The sequence below is a fragment of the Haemorhous mexicanus genome, chromosome 35, assembly GCF_027477595.1.
Source record: "Haemorhous mexicanus isolate bHaeMex1 chromosome 35, bHaeMex1.pri, whole genome shotgun sequence".
In the NCBI taxonomy this organism is placed as follows: Eukaryota; Metazoa; Chordata; class Aves; order Passeriformes; family Fringillidae; genus Haemorhous; species Haemorhous mexicanus.
This window is the reverse complement of record NC_082375.1, coordinates 749,286-766,243: the sequence shown is the minus strand read 5'-3', so window position 1 is coordinate 766,243 and position 16,958 is coordinate 749,286. Positions and strand designations below refer to the sequence as shown.

General features: G+C 67.2%; 2 protein-coding genes across 4 annotated transcripts; both read right to left on the bottom strand.

The window, feature by feature from the left end:
* Positions 1 to 1,161: 1,161 nt before the first annotated feature.
* Positions 1,162 to 6,692, bottom strand: DRAP1 (DR1 associated protein 1). 2 transcript variants are annotated; one of them, XM_059872292.1, is made up of 7 exons: positions 6,515 to 6,679; positions 6,050 to 6,122; positions 5,364 to 5,457; positions 4,164 to 4,283; positions 2,834 to 2,921; positions 1,908 to 1,990; positions 1,162 to 1,634 (listed from the first exon to the last, which is right to left on the bottom strand). In XM_059872292.1, exons 1-7 carry the CDS (start codon positions 6,554 to 6,556, stop codon positions 1,505 to 1,507), a joined length of 630 nt encoding a protein of 209 aa, XP_059728275.1. In that variant the 5' UTR covers positions 6,557 to 6,679; the 3' UTR covers positions 1,162 to 1,504. The 2 variants fall into 2 exon arrangements, with proteins under 2 accessions (XP_059728275.1, XP_059728276.1); XM_059872293.1 differs by lacking the exon at positions 4,164 to 4,283 and having other exon boundaries at positions 6,515 to 6,692.
* A 166-nt stretch (positions 6,693 to 6,858) lies between these two features.
* RELA (RELA proto-oncogene, NF-kB subunit) lies at positions 6,859 to 16,860 on the bottom strand. 2 transcript variants are annotated; one of them, XR_009490072.1, is made up of 11 exons: positions 16,029 to 16,079; positions 15,752 to 15,900; positions 14,119 to 14,267; positions 13,434 to 13,525; positions 12,826 to 12,954; positions 12,464 to 12,568; positions 10,959 to 11,171; positions 9,600 to 9,680; positions 8,894 to 8,980; positions 8,014 to 8,649; positions 6,859 to 7,982 (listed from the first exon to the last, which is right to left on the bottom strand). XR_009490072.1 is itself a non-coding variant. In XM_059872291.1 (11 exons), the coding sequence occupies exons 1-11, from the start codon at positions 16,795 to 16,797 to the stop codon at positions 8,135 to 8,137; spliced, it is 1,581 nt and encodes a 526-aa protein (XP_059728274.1). In that variant the 5' UTR covers positions 16,798 to 16,860; the 3' UTR covers positions 6,859 to 8,134. The 2 variants fall into 2 exon arrangements, 1 of the variants encoding a protein (XP_059728274.1); XM_059872291.1 differs by adding an exon at positions 16,788 to 16,860 and having other exon boundaries at positions 6,859 to 8,649.
* Positions 16,861 to 16,958: the final 98 nt, after the last annotated feature.

Here is a 16,958-nt window from a genome sequence, read left to right as displayed (position 1 = left end):
CCCCCAGCCCCTACAGACCCCCCCCAGCCCCTACAGACCCCCCGAGCCCTACAGACCCCCCCCAGCCCCTACAGACCCCCCCAGCCCCTACAGACCCCCCCAGCCCCTACAGAGCCCCCCAACCCCTACAAAGCCCCCCCAGCCCCTACAGACCCCCCGAGCCCCTACAGAGCCCCCCCAGCCCCTACAGAGCCCCCGAGCCCTACAGACCCCCCCCAGCCCCTACAGACCCCCCCAGCCCCTACAGACCCCCCCAGCCCCGACAGACCCCCCCAGCCCCTACAGACCCCCCCAACCCCTACAGACCCCCCCAGCCCCTACAGACCCCCCCAGCCCCGACAGACCCCCCCAGCCCCTACAGACCCCCCCAACCCCTACAGACCCCCCCAGCCCCTACAGACCCCCCCCAGCCCCTACAGACCCCCCAGCCCCTACAGACCCCCCCAGCCCCTACAGACCCCCCCAGCCCCTACAGAGCCCCCCCAGCCCCTACAGACCCCCCCAGCCCCTACAGACCCCCCCCAGCCCCTAAAGGACCCCTACAAACCCCTTTAAAGCACCTGTAGGGCCTTGGGAACCCCGACAGGAGCTCATTGACCCCCCCCAGACCCCCCGACCCCCCCCCTTTAGGGTCCTACAGCCCCCCCAGCAGCCCCCTATAGATCCTATAAGTCCCCGGTGCCCCTGCAGGTCCCGAAACCCCCCCCAGAGACCCCAAGACCTCCCCCACTGCAGACCCCTGTAATTCCCCTAAATGCCCCCATCACCCCCCAGGTACCTGTAACTCCTCTAGAGACCCCCAGAAATCCCCCAAGACCCTCTAGAGACCCCCACGATCCCCCTACAAATCCCTACAACCCCCCAAAATCCCCCCAAAACCCTCTCAGACCCCCCCAATAATCCCCCATAGGGTCCCATGGGGGCTCTGCCGCCCCCTGGCGGTCGAGGAAGGAAATGGGAATTGGGGAGGGGGTCCTGGGAATTTGCGGGGGGTCCTGGGAATTCGGGGGGTCCCGGGAATTTCAGAGAGAGGATTCAGAGCTTTGGGATCCCAGGATTTTGGGAGGGGGGGTCCCAGAATTTTTTAGAGGAAAACTCAGAGTTTTGGGGGTCCCAGGGGTTTTTTTGGGGGGGTCCCAGGGTTTTTTTGGGGAGGGGGGATCCATATGGAAACAGGAACTTTATTGAGCCGATACAAAACCCCCGACTCAGCAAACGCCCCCAGAGAGCCCCAAAATCAACCCCCGACCCCCCTGTGCCCCCCCACCCCCAAAAAGGGGTCCCGGGTGTGTCCGGGGGGGTCCCAGGAGCCCGGGCTGAGCCCCCCCCCCCCAGGAACTGACCCCGGTGGGGCAGGGAGGGGGGTCCCAGTGCTCCCAGTCCCCCCCAGGCCCCCCAGACTGGTGCCAGGCCCGGCTCCCAGTAAGGCCCAACTGGGAGGGGGCGCCGAGCCCGGAATGGGGGGAAATCCTGGAGAAAAGGGTAAAATTGGGGGTGGGGGTCGCTAGGAATCGTAATCTTCATCCTCCTCCTCTTCCTCCCGGGCGCGGGGGGGGCCGGGGGCCGGGGGGAGCCCCCCCGGGAGCCCCCCCGGGAGGCTGGGGGGGCCCAGGGGGGCGAAGGGGACCCCAGGGCTGTGGGAAAAGGCATCAGTGAGGGGGGGGACCCCCCAAAAAAACCCCAAACCCCCCAAAACCCCCCCAGGTACACGGGGGGGGCACCCCCGATCCACCCAACCCCCCCCCAAGAGACCCGGGTGGGGGAGGGGCGCCCCAAACCCCCTCCCCACCCCCCCCCAGGGACTGAGGGATGGGGGGCACACCCCAAACCCCCCCAGAATGGTCTCAGGTGTTGTCAGGACCACCCCAAAAACCTCCCCAGGTGTTTCCCACCCCCCCCACCCTCACCTGGCGAAGGTGAGCGGGGGCGGGGCCGGGGGGGGCTGCGGGGTCTCCTCGTCCCCGTCGCTGTCGCTGTCCTCAGAGTCCTCCTGGGGGGGGGGGGGGGGGGCAGGGGGGGACAATGAGGGGACCCCCAAACCCCTCCCCATGCCCAGGGGATCCCCAAAGCCCCCCCAAAGGGTGCCAGAAACCCCAACCCCCCCCCAGGACCCCCAAAATCCTCCCCAGGACCCTCCAAAATCCTCCCCAGGACCCCCCAAATCCTCCCCAGGAACCCTGAAACACCCCCAGGACCCCCCAAATCCCCCCCAGGACCCCCCCAACCCCTCGCAGGACCCCCCAAATCCCCCCCAGGACCCCTGAAACCACCCCAAGACCCCCAAATTCCCCCCAGGACCCCCCAAATCCCCCCAGGACCCCCCAAATCCCCTCCAGGACCCCCCAAAACCCCCCCAGGACCCCCCAAATCCCCCCCAGGACCCCTGAAACCACCCCAAGACCCCCAAATTCTCCCCAGGACCCCCCAAATCCTCCCCAGGACCCCCCAAATCCCCCCCAGGACCCCCCAAATCCCCCCAGGACCCCTGAAACCACCCCAAGACCCCCAAATTCTCCCCAGGACCCCCCAAATCCTCCCCAGGACCCCCCAAATCCCCCCCAGGACCCCCCAAATCCCCCCAGGACCCCCCAGTTCCCCCCAGGACCCTTCAAATCCCCCCAGGAACCCCCTCAAAACCCCCCCAGGACCCCCCCAACCCCTCGCAGGACCCCCCAAATCCCCCCCAGGACCCCTGAAACCACCCCAAGACCCCCAAATCCTCCCCAGGACCCCCCAAATCCCCCCCAGAACCCCCCAAGTCCCCCCCCAGGACCCCCCAAATCCCCCCAGGACCCCCCAAAATCCCCCCCAGGACCCCCCAAATCCCCCCCACCTCCTGCTCCGAGTCTGTCCCCGACTGTTTTGGGGTCCCCTTGGCCCCGGGACCCCCGTTCTTGCGGCCACTGCCCGGGCGGCGCCCCCTGAAAGAGACCCCCCCTCATTAGAGACCCCCCCCCTCATTAGAGACCCCCCCTCATTAGACACCCCCCCTCATTAGAGACCCCCCCTCACTATAGACCCCCCTCATTAGAGACCCCCCCCATTAGAGACCCCCCCCTCATTAGAGACCCCCCCTCATTAGAGACCCCCCTCATTAGAGACCCCCCCTCATTAGAGACCCCCCCTCACTATAGACCCCCCTCATTAGAGACCCCCCCTCATTAGAGACCCCCCCCTCATTAGAGACCCCCCCTCATTAGAGACCCCCCCTCACTATAGACCCCCCTCATTAGAGACCCCCCCTCATTAGAGACCCCCCCCCTCATTAGAGACCCCCCCTCATTAGAGACCCCCCCTCACTATAGACCCCCCTCATTAGAGACCCCCCCTCATTAGAGACCCCCCCCTCATTAGAGACCCCCCCTCATTAGACACCCCCCCTCATTACAGACCCCCCCCGCTCATTAGAGACCCCCAATCCCCCTCAGGGACCCCCCCGCACCCCAAAACCCCTCCTGCCCCCCCTGCCAACCACCTCAGGTGTGGTGAGGGTCTCCCAGGTGGGTCCCAGAGGAACCTGGGGGGTCCCTCAGGTGTTCCCCCCCTACGTCACAAGTGTCTCCAAGGTATCCAGGAGTGTCCCCAGGTGTCCAAGGGTGTCCCCATGTGTCCCCAAGGTACCGAGGAGTGTCCCCAGGTGTCCCCAGAGTATCCAGGAGTGTCCCCAGGTGTCCAAGGGTGTCCCCAGGTGTCCCCAAGGTACCCAGGGGTGTGCCCAAGTATCCCAGAGGTGTCCCCACAGTATCCCAAGGGTGTCCCCAGGTACCTGGGTGTGTCCCCAGGTGTGCCCAGGTACCCAAGCGGGGTCCCCACACTATCCCAAGGGTGTCCCCAGGTATCGGGGTGTGTCCAAAGTGTGCCCAGGTATCCTCCAGCTACCTGGGTGTGTCCCCAGGTGTGCCCAGGTATCCCCCAGCTACCTGGGTGCGTCCCCAGGTGTCCCCCAGGTTTCCCAGGGGTGTCCCCCAGGTTTCCCAGGGGTGTCCCCAGGTACCTGGGTGTGTCCCCAGGTGTGCCCAGGTATCCCCCAGGTACCTGGGTGCATCCCCAGGTGTGCCCAGGTATCCCCCAGCTACCTGGGTGTGTCCCCAGGTGTCCCCCAGGTTTCCCAGGGGTGTCCCCAGGTGTCGGGGTGTGTCCCAGGTGCGTCCAGGTGTGCTCACCTGCGGGGGCCCCGCTCGCCGTCGCCGTGGGGGTCGTCGCCGTCCCCCTGCATGTCGGGCACGGCGGCCACCAGGTCCTTGAGGAAGTCGAACTGCTGCTCCAGCTCGATGCACTGCTTCCTGTGGGCGGGGCCTCAGACCACGCCCACACCTGCCGGGCCACACCCACAGCCCGCCCAGCCACACCCGACACAGGCCACACCCACCCAGCCACACCCGACATACCTGGGACAGGCCACACCCACCCAGCCACACCCGACACACCTGGAGCAGGCCGCACCCGCCCAGCCACACCCGACACACCTGGGACAGGCCACACCTGCCCAGCCACACCCGACACAGGCCACACCCACCCAGCCACACCCGACACACCGGGGACAGGCCACACCCACCCGGCCACACCTGACACACCTGGAGCAGGCCGCACCCGCCCAGCCACACCCGACACACCTGGGACATGCCACACCCACCCAGCCACACCCGACACACCTGGGACACGCCACACCCACCCGGCCACACCTGACACACCTGGGACACGCCACACCCACCCGGCCACACCTGACACACCTGGGACATGCCACACCCACCCAGCCACACCTGACACACCCGACACAGGCCACACCCACCCAGCCACACCCGACACACCTGGGACAGGCCACACCCACCCGGCCACACCTAACACACCTGGGACAGGCCACACCCACCCAGCCACACCCGACACACCTGGGACACGCCACACCCACCTAGCCACACCCGACACACCTGACACAGGCCACATCCACCCAGCCACACCCGGGACAGGCCACATCCACCCAGCCACACCCGACACACCTGGGACAGGCCACACCCACCCGGCCACACCCGACACACCTGGGACATGCCACACCCACCCGGCCACACCTAACACACCCGGGACACACCACACACACCCAGCCACACCCGACACACCTGGGACACGCCACACCCACCCGGCCACACCCGACACACCCGGGACAGGCCACACCCACCCGGCCACACCTGACACACCCGGGACACGCCACACCCACCTGGCCACACCCACTACACCTGGAGCAGGCCACACCCAGCCCCAAAAGGTGCCTCAAGTGTGTCAGGGACCCATCCCCACCTCCCTGAAGTGCCCCAGGTGTGCCAAGCAGTTAGGGACAGGTGGGGACACCTGGGGACAGGTGAGGTACTCACAGGTGAGACGTCGTCATGGTCTTGGCGTTGCGGGACTGGGTCACGTGACAGGCCTTGCGCAGCAGCGACTCCAGGAACAGCTCCAGGGCCCGCGCTGGCACGCTAAGGACGGCCAGGTGTGCAGGGACGGACAGGTGCGCAGGGACGGACAGGTGCGCAGGGGACATCCCCAGGGACACAGGGGACACCCCCAGGGACACAGGTGACACCCCCAGGTGTGCAGGGGACACCCCCAGGGACACAGGGGACACCCCCAGGTGTGCAGGGGACACCCCCAGGGACACAGGTGACACCCCCAGGTGTGCAGGGGACACCCCCAGGGACACAGGGGACACCCCCAGGTGTGCAGGGGACACCCCCAGGGACACAGGGGCACCCCCAGGTGTGCAGGGGACACCCCCAGGGACACAGGGGCACCCCCAGGGACACAGGTGACACCCCAGGGACACAGGGGACAGCCCCAGGGACACAGGTGACAGCCCCCCCAACATCCCCCAGGTGTCCAGGATGGGCAGACTCAGGTGTCACAGGTAGGAGCACCTGGGAGGGCTGAGCTGTGCAGGTTGGGGGTGCCCAGGTGAGCAGGGTGAGGTCACAGGTGTGCCCAGGTGTGCAGGGCGGGGTCCCAGAGGGGCCCAGGTGTGCAGGGTGGGGTCCCAGGTGTGCCCAGGTGTGCCAGAGGATACAGATGATGACGGGCACGGCGGCCGCCACCTTCCCGATCTCCTCGTCCGTCTGCATGATCTTCTTGATCCGCGCCTGCACAGAGCCCCGCCCTCACCTGAGTGCTCACCTGGAGAGCCCCACCCTCACCTGGGCCCTCACCTGGAGAGCCCCACCCTCACCTGGGCCCTCACCTGGAGAGCCCCACCCTCACCTGAGACCCTCACCTGAAGCCCCCTCACCTGCAGAGCCCCGCCCGCCCCAGGCCACGCCCCCCACGTGCGACCCCGTCAGCCCAAACCCCACCCACCCCTCAGGCTCCGCCCCACCCTCTCCGTTACCATGGTGACCCTCATGACCCCACCCTCGTTGCCATAGTGACGTGACCCCGCCCTGCCCGTTGCCACGGTAACCCCCGTTCCCCCCGCCCTCTGCGTTGCCATGGTAACCCCGCTCGCCCCGCGGCCCCGGCCCCCCTCAGCCGGTACCGGCGGGAAGCGCGCGTTGTATTTCTTCTTCTTGCTCGGCATCGCCGCCTCGCTGGCCCCGGGGGGCCCCGCGGGATCCCGGAGGGTCCCGCCCGGCCCCGCTCCCGCCGCTCCCGGCCCCGCTCCGGCCGCTCCCGGCCCGGCCCCGGCCCCGCTCGGCTCCGCCGCGGCCTCCCCGGCGCTCCCCGCCCCGCCCCTTCCGGGACGAGGCCACGCCTCTTCCCGCTAAAGCCCCGCCCGGCGGAGGCAGCGCCAAAACGGACACGCCCCCTAAAGAGGAAGCCACGCCCTCGAAAACAAAACCACGCCCCGTTCGCGATAACTACGTGTCCAAGCCACGCCCCTCAGCTGTCAATCAAACGCACGCGGGCCTTAGACCGTTTATTGGGGTGGGGGGGAGGGGCGGGGCTTTCCCCTCCCCCCCAAAGGCACTTCCATGGGGGCGGGGTTAATGCCGGGGGGAGGGGCGGGCACGCTCCCATTGGCTGCTGTGCCCAGGGGGGCGGGGCGAAGCGGGGACCCCCCCCAAAGGCACCCAGGGACCCCCCAGGAGCTCCCCAGTAGCTCCCAGTAACCCCCAGCAGGCACTCGGCGTCCTCCCAGTAACCGCAGAGAGCTCCCAGTGACTCCCAGTAAGCCCCAGTAGCCCTCAGACACCTCCCAGTAACCCCTAAAAGCCTCCCAGTAAGTCCCAGTAAATACTGGAGGCCTTCCAGTAACCCCAAAAACCTCCCAGTGACTCCCAGCAAGCCCCAGTAGCCCTCAGACACCTCCCAGTAACCCCCAAAAGCCTCCCAGTCACTCCCAGTAACCCTCAAAAGCTTCCCAGTAACCTCTGAAAGCCTCCCAGTAAATCCCAGTAAACACCAGAAGCATCCCAGTAACCCCTAAAGCCCTCCCAGTAAGCACCAATAAACCCGAGGACACCTCCCAGTAAGTCCCAGTAAGCGCCAGTAACCCCTAACACCCTCCCAGTAACTCCCAGTGACTCCCAGTAACCCCTAAAACCCTCCTAGTAAGCCCCAGTAACCCCCAAGACACCTCCCAGTAACTCCCAGTAAGCCCCAGTAGCCCTCAGACACCTCCCAGTAACCCCTAAAACCCTCCCAGTCACTCCCAGTAACCTCCAAGACACCTCCCAGTAAGTCCCAGTAACCCCTTAAACCCTCCCAGTGACTCCCAGTAAGCCCCAGTAGCCCTCAGACACCTCCCAGTAACCCCTAAAACCCTCCCAATAACTCCCAGTAAGCCCCAGTAACTCCTAAGACACCTCCCAGTAAGTCCCAGTAAGCCCCAGTAACCCCTAAGACTCCTCCCAATAACTCCCAGTAAGCCCCAGTAACTCCTAAGACACCTCCCAGTAAGTCCCAGTAAGCCCCAGTAACCCCTAAGACTCCTCCCAGTAAGTCCCAGTAAGCCCCAGTAGCCCTCAGACACCTCCCAGTAACCCCTAAGACCCTCCCAGTGACTCCCAGTAAGCCCCAGTAGCCCTCAGACACCTCCCAGTAACCCCTAAGACACCTCCCAGTAAGTCCCAGTAAGCCCCAGTAACCCCTAAGACCCTCCCAGTGACTCCCAGTACAGCGCCCGCCCCTCCCAGTCCGTCCCAGTGGCTCCCAGTCAGGAGGAGGGGAACTGGCTGAGGAAGGTGCTGAAGTCCAGCTCCCCCAGGGAGGGCAGCGAGTCCTCGGCCCCCCCCAGCCCCCCCAGCTCGGCCCCCAGCCCCATTTCGGGGGGCGCCCCCGGGGGCTGGCTCTGCACCAGGCGGGCGATGGCCTCGGGGTACGACATCAGCATGGGGGGCGGGGGACCCCCGAAATCCTGGGGGGGGGCGGGCAGCTCCGGAACCCCCCCCCCAAAATCCGGGGGAGGGTCTCCGAAGCTCGGGGGGGGCTCGGGGGGGCCCAGCAGGCGCTGGACCTCGGAGGCGTTGATGGCGTCCAGGGGGGGGAACGGGGAGTCCCCCAAAAGAGCCCCAAAATCCAACGGGGGGGCCACGCCGCCGGACCCCCCCCCGATTTGGGGGGACCCCTCCTCAAACTGCAGCTGCAGCAGCGCCTCGGACAGAGGCTCCGCCTCGGGGGGGGCCGGGCCCCCCAGGAGCCCCCCAGGACCCCCGAAAGAGAAGGAGGGAGCTGTGGGGGGGGGGGGATGGGGTGAGGGAGGGGCTCGACCCCCCCCAATTCCCCCCACTGACCCCCCAAAATTGCCCCCAACCCCATTGCCCCCCCAATTTTCCCCTTCCCCATTTCCCCCCCCAGTTTTCCCTCCTTGCCCCCACCCCAGACCCCCCCAGTCCCCCCCCAGTCCTCTCCCAGTCCCTCCCAGTCCCTCCCAGTCCCCCCCAGTCCCTCCCAGTCCCCCCAGTTCCCCACTCACCTGCACTGGGGGGGTTCTGGGGGGCCGGGGGGGGTCTCGAGGGCACCGCGATGCGCCGGGGGGGCCGCGACTCGCCGGACGCCGGAGCTGGGGGGGAGGAATGGGGGTCCCCACTGTCAGGGACTCCCCCAGGAAACCCCAAATTCCCTTTAGACCCTCCCCCAGGACCCCAAATGATCCCGTGGGGACCCCAAAATCCCCCCCAGTACCCCCCAGGGACCCCCATTTACCCCAGGATCCCAAAACATCCTCAGAGACCCCCCCCAAGGACCCCAAATCACCCCAGACCCCCCCCCCCCCAAGGACCCCAAATCCCCCCAGGGACCCCAAACCCCCTCGGGGTCCCCCAAATCCTCACTCTAGACCCCCCCCCAAGCACCCCAAATCCCCTCAGACCCACCCCAAAGACCCCAAATCCCCCCCAGACCCCCCTCAGGGACCCCAAATCCCCCCAGACACCCCCACCAAGGACCTCAAACCCCCTCGGGGTCCCCCAAATCCTCACCCTAGACCCCCCCCCAAGGACCCCAAATCCCCCCAGACCCCCACCCAGGGACTCCAAACCCTCCCAGGGTCCCCCAAAATTCCCCCCAGGGACCCCCAGATTCCCCTCCAGACCCCCCCAGGGACCCCAATCATCCCCCCAAGCCCCCCCCAGGGACCCCAATCATCCCCCCAGGCCCCCCCGAAGCCCCCCAGACCCCACCGGGCAGGGGGCTGCGCTGGATGAAGGAGCGGAAGGTTTCCCGCGTCCGCTTGCGCTTCTCCTCGATGCACTGCAGGTCCCCTGCACCAGTAACACCAGTCAGCTCCCAGTCAGCTCCCAGTCAGCTCCCAGTCAGCTCCCAGTCAGGCCTGTCACCTGCCTGAGACCCCCAGCAACCCCCCCAGGCCCCTCCCAGTCCCACCAGTGACCCCAGCAGACCCCGCAGGGTCCCAGGGTGACAAGAAGGACCCAAAACCGACCAGAGCAGGACCCGGGAGTGCCCCAAAGGGACCCCAGATCACCCCCAGCCCCACAATACAGACCCAGAACTGCCCGCAGCCCCCCGCAGCCCCCTCCCCAAGCCCACCCTGGTGGGGCAGGAACAGGAAATCCATGGGAACTGCAGCTCCTTTGATCTGGAACGCCCCAAAGGGACACTGAGGACCCCCAAACCCACACTAAAGACCCCACAGACCCCTCCCCAGGCCCACCCTGGTGGGGCAGGAACAGGAAATCCATGGGAACTGCAGCTCCAGGGATCTGGAAGGGCCCAAAGGGACCCCAGAGCCCCCCAGCCCCACAATACAGACCCAGAACTGCCCGTAGCCCCTGCACAGCCCCCCGCAGCCCCCCTAGCCCCCCGCCCAGGCCCACCCTGGTGGGGCAGGTATCTAAAGTCTACAGGAGAGCTGCAGCTCCAGGGACCCAGGAATGGCCCAAAGGGACCCCAGATCACCCCCAGCCCCACAATACAGACCCCATTTTTGCCCGTAGCCCCCCTAGCCCCCCGCCCAGGCCCACCCTGGTGGGGCAGGAACAGGAAATCCATGGTACTGCAGCTCCAGGGATCTGGAAGGGCCCAAAGGGACCCCGGAGCCCCCCAGCCCCACGCTAAGGACCCCATGGCCCCCCACAGCCCCCCGCAGCCCCCCTAGCCCCCCGCCCAGGCCCACCCTGGTGGGGCAGGTAGCGGAAGTCCACGGGGGCGCTGCAGCTCCTTTGATCTGGAATGCCCCAAAGGGACACTGAGGACCCCCAAACCCACACTAAAGACCCCACAGACCCCTCCCCAGGCCCACCCTGGTGGGGCAGGAACAGGAAATCCATGGGAACTCAGCTCCAGGGATCTGGAATGCCCCAAAGGGACCCCAGATCACCCCCAGCCCCACAATACAGACCCCATTTTTGCCTGCAGCCCCCCACAGCCCCCCTAGCCCCCCTCCCCAGGCCCACCCTGGTGGGGCAGGTAGCGGAAGTCCACAGGAGAGCTGCAGCTCCTTTGATCTGGAATGCCCCAAAGGGACACTGAGGACCCCCAAACCCACACTAAAGACCCCACAGACCCCTCCCCAGGCCCACCCTGGTGGGGCAGGTAGCGGAAGTCCACGGGGGCGCTGCGCTGGCGGTCCGAGGGCCGCTGCAGCTCCATGCGCACGGTGACCGGGGCGCGCAGCGCGGGGTCCCGGAAGGGCGGCGTGCGGAACACGATGGCGACCTGGCGGTGAACGTCGGCCTGCGCGAAGGAGCCCTTGGCCTCCCAGCCCTCGGCCGAGAAACGCACCTCGATGTCCTCTGCGGGCACGGGGACACGCTGGGGACGCCAGGGGACACCGGGGGACGCCGGGGGATGGGGCACGGGGACATGCTGGGGGCACCAGGGGACACCGGGGGATGGGGCACGGGGACACGCTGGGGACAGGGCATGGGGACAGGGACAGGGCATGGGGACAGGGACACGCTGGGGACGCCAGGGGACACCGGGGGACGCCGGGGAATGGGGCATGGGGACATGCTGGGGATGCCAGGGGACACCAGGGGACACCGGGGGATGGGGCACGGGGACACGCTGGGGACACCAGGGGACACCGGGGGATGGGGCACGGGGACACACTGGGGACGCCAGGGGACACCGGGGGACACCAGGGGACACGCTGGGGATGCACGGGGACACCGGGGGATGCCGGGGGATGGGGCACGGGGACACGCTGGGGACGCCAGGGGACACCGGGAGACACCGGGGGATGGGGCACGGGGACACGCTGGGGACGCCAGGGGACACCGGGGGACGCCGGGGGATGGGGCACGGGGACACGCTGGGGACGTGTGGCGACACCGGGGGATGGGGCACGGGGACATGCTGGGGATGTGCGGGGACACCGGGGGACACCAGGACACAGGGACACGCTGGGGACGCCAGGGGACACCGGGGGACACGCGGGGACACTGGGAGACACCAGGGGACAGGGCACAGGGACACACTGGGGACACGCGGGGACACCAGGGGACACTGGGGGACGGGGCACGGGGACACATGGGGACATGTGGGGACACCAGGGGACACCAGGGGATGGGGCACAGGGACACCGGGGGACACGCTGGGGACACCAGGGGACACCGGGAGACACCAGGGGACAGGCAGGGACAGGGCACGGGGACACGCTGGGACACTGGGAGACACTAGGGGACAGGGCACGGGGACACGCTGGGACACGTGGGGACGGGCACAGGGCACAGGGCCACATTGGGGACAGGGCATGGGGACAGGGACACGCTGGGGACACCAGGGGACGGGGACAGGGCACAGGGACATGCTGGGGACATGCGGGGACACCAGGGGATGGGGCACGGGGACACGCTGGGGACGGGGCATGGGGACAGGGACACGCTGGGGACATGGACAGGGCATGGGGACAGGGTGTGAGGACAGGGACAGGGACAGGGCATGGGGACAGGGACACAGATATCCCAGGTTTTGGGGTGTCCTCGGTTTGGGATGTCCCAGGCTTGGGGTGTCCCGGTCTCGGGGTGTCCCCATTTCGGGGTGTCCCCATTTTGGGGTGTCCCCATTTCGGGGTGTCCCTCACCTTTCTGGACCTTGTCACACAGCAGGAAGATCTCGTCCCCGCCCCGGCAGCTCCCGGAGTTGCGGTTGACGCGGCAGATGCGCAGCTCGGCCGTGCTGGGGGCACCTGGGGACACCCAGGGGACACCCAGGGGTCACCACGGGGTCACCAAGGGACACGGGGACACCGCGGGGTCACCGCAGGGTCACCCAGGTGCCCCATAGGGGTCCCAGGTGTCTCCCAGGTGTCCCCAGGTGTCCCCCAGGTGTCCCAGGGATGTCCCCCAGGGGTCCCAGGTGTCTCCAGGTGTCCCCAGGTGTCCCCAGGTGTCCCAGGGATGTCCCCCAGGTGTCCCCCAGGTGTCCCCAGGTGTCCCCACTCACGGTTGTCGTAGATGGGCTGGGACAGGACGGGGGGGAGGGGCCGCAGCCCCCCCGGGCCCCTCACCCACACCTGGAAGCAGAGCCTGACCGCGGCCAGGTCGTACTCGCCCCCGCGCTGCTCGGCCGGCACTGCCCAGTACAGACCAGTACAAACCAGTACAGACCAGTACAGACCAGTACAAAACCCATATAAACCAGTACAAACCAGTATAAACCAGTAATGCCCCCAGGCACCCCCCAGTGACACCCTCAGGTTGTGCCCACCCCCGTGCTGCTCCCCTGGCACTGCCCAGTATGGACCAGTATAGCCCAGTACACACCAGTGACGACCCCAGCAGCCCCAGGACCACCCCCAGTGCTCTCCCAGTAACACCCAGTGCCCAGCAGTCCCCCTCCCAGTAAAAACCAGTGCCTCCCAGTGCCCCCCAATTCTTCCCAATCCCCTCCCAGTGCCCTCTCAGTCGCTCCCAGCCCCTCCCAGTCCCTCCCAGTGCCCTCCCAGTAACTCCCAGTGCCCCCCCAGTAACTCCCAGTGCCCCCCCAGTAACTCCCAGTGCCCCCCCAGTTGCTCCCAGTGCCCTCCCAGTCCCTCCCAGTGCTCCCAGTACCGTTGAAGGGGTTGTTGTTGGTGCGGATCCGCTCGGCCACGGCCGCCTCCAGCTCCCGCTTCTTCACGCACTGAATCCCCAAATTCTGGAAACTGACCCCAAAATTGGGGGGGGTCAGGGCTCAACCTGGACTTTGGGGTCCCCCCCGGACGCTCTGGGATAGGGACCCCAAATTTTGGGGGTTCCCAGGAGTCCTGGGAGGGTCCTGTATTTTGGGAGTCCCCCCCATTTTTTGGGTGGTCCCACCTGTGCTCCCAGGGGTTCCCCAGTACTCTGGGAGATACCACCTGCCCTGTAGGGGGGTTTCCCAAAACAGTGGGTACTCCTGCTCCTTTTGGGGGGGTTCCCCTCTTTTTGGGGGGGGTTCTCCCATTTTGGATGATCCCACCTGCCCTGTACGGGGGGGTTCCCCAACATTTTGGGAGATACCACCTGCCTTGTAGGGGGATTCCTCATATTTGGGATGGATCCCCCCCAATTTTGGGTGATCCCACCTGTCGCGGAGAGGATTCCCCAATATTCTGGGAGATACCATCTGCCCTATAGGGGGGTTCCCCAATCCTACAGGTGATCCCACCTGCTCTTTTCGGGGGGGGGGGTTCCCCAATTTTGGGCCATCCCACCCGCCCCGTGGGGGTGTCCCCGAGGTTTTGGGGGTGTCCCCGGTTTGGGGGGGGGGTCCCACCTGTGGATGCTGCGCTCGGGGCACAGCTCGGCCTCGTAGAAGCCGTCCTTGCAGTCCTTGCCCACCAGCTCGTGGGGGTGGGGGCGGTGGGGGGGGTCCTTGGTCACCAGCGACACCCGCACCCGCCCCGGGCCCCGGTAGTTGTTCACCTGTGGGGGACACCCGCTGGTTTGCACTGGTTTGCACTGGTTTGCACTGGGAGGCTCATGGGGATGCTGGGATGGGTCTGGGGGAGGCAGCTGCTGAACCCCCCCGGGGATGGGGGCACTGGGGTCCCCAGGCTGTTACTGGGGTGTACTGGTTTATACTGGGATGCACTGGGACACTCACGCAGGTGGTGGGGAGGGGCTTGGGGGACACTGGGGGGGGGCGCAGGAGTGGCCTCGGTGGTTACTGGTCTATACTGGTTTATACTGGGATGCACTGGGGCACTCACGCGGATGGTGGGGGTGGGTCTTGGTGCTCTCGGTGCTGTGCTCCCCGGGGCTGGGGGCACTGGGGGGGCACTGGGGGGGCACTGGGGGGGCACTGGGGGGGTCAGGGAGGGTACTGGTCTATACTGGTTTATACTGGGATGCACTGGGGCACTCACGCGGATGGTGGGGGTGGGTCTTGGTGCTCTCGGTGCTGTGCTCCCCGGGGCTGGGGGCACTGGGGGGGCACTGGGGGGGCACTGGGGGGGGCTCAGGGAGGGTACTGGTCTATACTGGTTTATACTGGGATGCACTGGGGCACTCACGCGGATGGTGGGGTGGGTCTTGGTGCTCTCGGTGCTGTGCTCCCCGGGGCTGGGGGCACTGGGGGGGCACTGGGGGGGCACTGGGGGGGTCAGGGAGGGTACTGGTCTATACTGGTTTATACTGGGATGCACTGGGGCACTCACGCGGATGGTGGGGTGGGTCTTGGTGCTCTCGGTGCTGTGCTCCCCGGGGCTGGGGGCACTGGGGGGCACTGGGGGGCACTGGGGTGCACTGGGGGGGCTCAGGGAGGGTACTGGTCTATACTGGTTTATACTGGGATGCACTGGGGCACTCACGCGGATGGTGGGGTGGGTCTTGGTGCTCTCGGTGCTGTGCTCCCCGGGGCTGGGGGCACTGGGGGGCACTGGGGGGCACTGGGGGGCACTGGGGGGGGTCAGGGAGGGTACTGGTCTATACTGGTTTATACTGGGATGCACTGGGGCACTCACGCGGATGGTGGGGTGGGTCTTGGTGCTCTCGGTGCTGTGCTCCCCGGGGCTGGGGGCACTGGGGGGGCACTGGGGGGGCACTGGGGGGGTCAGGGAGGGTACTGGTCTATACTGGTTTATACTGGGATGCACTGGGGCACTCATGCGGATGGTGGGGTGGGTCTTGGTGCTCTCGGTGCTGTGCTCCCCAGGGCTGGGGGCACTGGGGGGGCACTGGGGGGGCACTGGGGGGCACTGGGGGGGCACTGGGGGGGTACTGGTCTGTACTGGTTTATACTGGGATGCACTGGGGCACTCACGCGGATGGTGGGGTGGGTCTTGGTGCTCTCGGTGCTGTGCTCCCCGGGGCTGGGGGCACTGGGGGGGCACTGGGGGGGCACTGGGGGGGCTCAGGGAGGGTACTGGTCTATACTGGTTTATACTGGGATGCACTGGGGCACTCACGCGGATGGTGGGGTGGGTCTTGGTGCTCTCGGTGCTGTGCTCCCCGGGGATGCTCCCGGCCGAGCGCCCCTCGCACTTGTACCGGAACCTCATCCCGCGCTGCTTGGGCTGCTCCAGGATCTCCACGAACGGCGCCGCCCCCCCCGCCTCTGGGGGGGCACACGGAGGGGGGGGGTCCCATCAGCCCCCTCCCCACAGACCCCCTGCACCCCCCCAGGGGGGTCCCAGACCCGCGGGGACCCCCCCCGATCGCCCGTCCCGGGGTGTCCCCACTCACCCTGAGCGCCCCAGTCCTGCAGCAGGAAGGGCAGGAGGTCCGGGGGGGTCACTGGGGGGGCAAGGGGGCGTTAATGGGGAGGGGCTTCAGGGGGAGGGGCTTCAGGGGGAGGGGCTTCAGGGGGAGGGGCTTCGAGGGGAGCATCGCTGTGGGGGGGGTCACATTAAGGGGAGGGGTCGCATTAAGGGGGGGGTGTCTCACCACGGGGACGTCGCAATAAAATGGGGTCACTTCAACGGGGGGGGGTCACTTTTAGGGGAGGGGTCCCTTTTAGAGGAGGGGTCACTTTTAGAGGGGTCACTTTTAGGGGAGGGGTCACTTTTAGAGGAGGGGTCACTTTTAGAGGGGTCACTTTTAGGGGAGGGCTCACTTTTAGGGGAGGGGTCACTTTTAGAGGAGGGGTCACTTTTAGGGGAGGGGTCACTTTTAGAGAAGTGGTCACTTTTAGGGGAGGGGTCACTTTTAGGGGAGGGGTCACTTTTAGAGGGGTCACTTTTAGGGGAGGGGTCGCTTTAAAGGAAAAGGGTCACAATAACGGGGGAGGGGTCTCATCACGGGGGTGTCGCAATAAAATGGGGTCACTTCACGGGGGTCACTTTAAGGGAGGGGTCTCGCCCCAAAACCCCTCCAAGGAGCCGCCCCCTCCTCTTTAAACCCGCCCCCCTTAAAGGGCCCTCACCCCCCCCTCACCCCGCGACCCCCCGACGTCACCCGGGGCGGAACGGCCCCGAAACCCCCCCGGGGGGGTTCGGCACTCACCGTCCTCCATGGCGGGGGTCCGGAGGGTCACGGGGGGTCCCGAGGGGGTCCCGGGGGGTCCCGGGGGGGTGGGGGAAGGGCGGGGGGGGGCCCCGCTCGCGCCGCCGCTCGCGGAAGCGCCGCGCGCCCACGTGACGCGGCTGCCGGGAAGGCCCCGCCCACCCACGGGCG

Excerpts from the sequence above, each read along its gene's own strand:
- DRAP1 (XM_059872292.1), bottom strand. The coding sequence starts at position 6,556 with ATGCCGAGCAAGAAGAAGAAATACAACGCGCGCTTCCCGCCG. Across the intron at positions 5,458-6,049 it reads CGCCGTGCCCGTCATCATCT|CGCGGGCCCTGGAGCTGTTC; the intron begins GTATCCTCTGGC and ends TTAGCGTGCCAG. Across the intron at positions 1,635-1,907 it reads CCCCCGCTCACCTTCGCCAG|CCCTGGGGTCCCCTTCGCCC; the intron begins GTGAGGGTGGGG and ends CTTTTCCCACAG.
- RELA (XM_059872291.1), bottom strand. Across the intron at positions 14,268-15,751 it reads AGACCCACCCCACCATCCGC|GTGAACAACTACCGGGGCCC; the intron begins GTGAGTGCCCCA and ends TGTCCCCCACAG. Across the intron at positions 12,569-12,825 it reads CCAGCCCATCTACGACAACC|GTGCCCCCAGCACGGCCGAG; the intron begins GTGAGTGGGGAC and ends GGGTGTCCCCAG.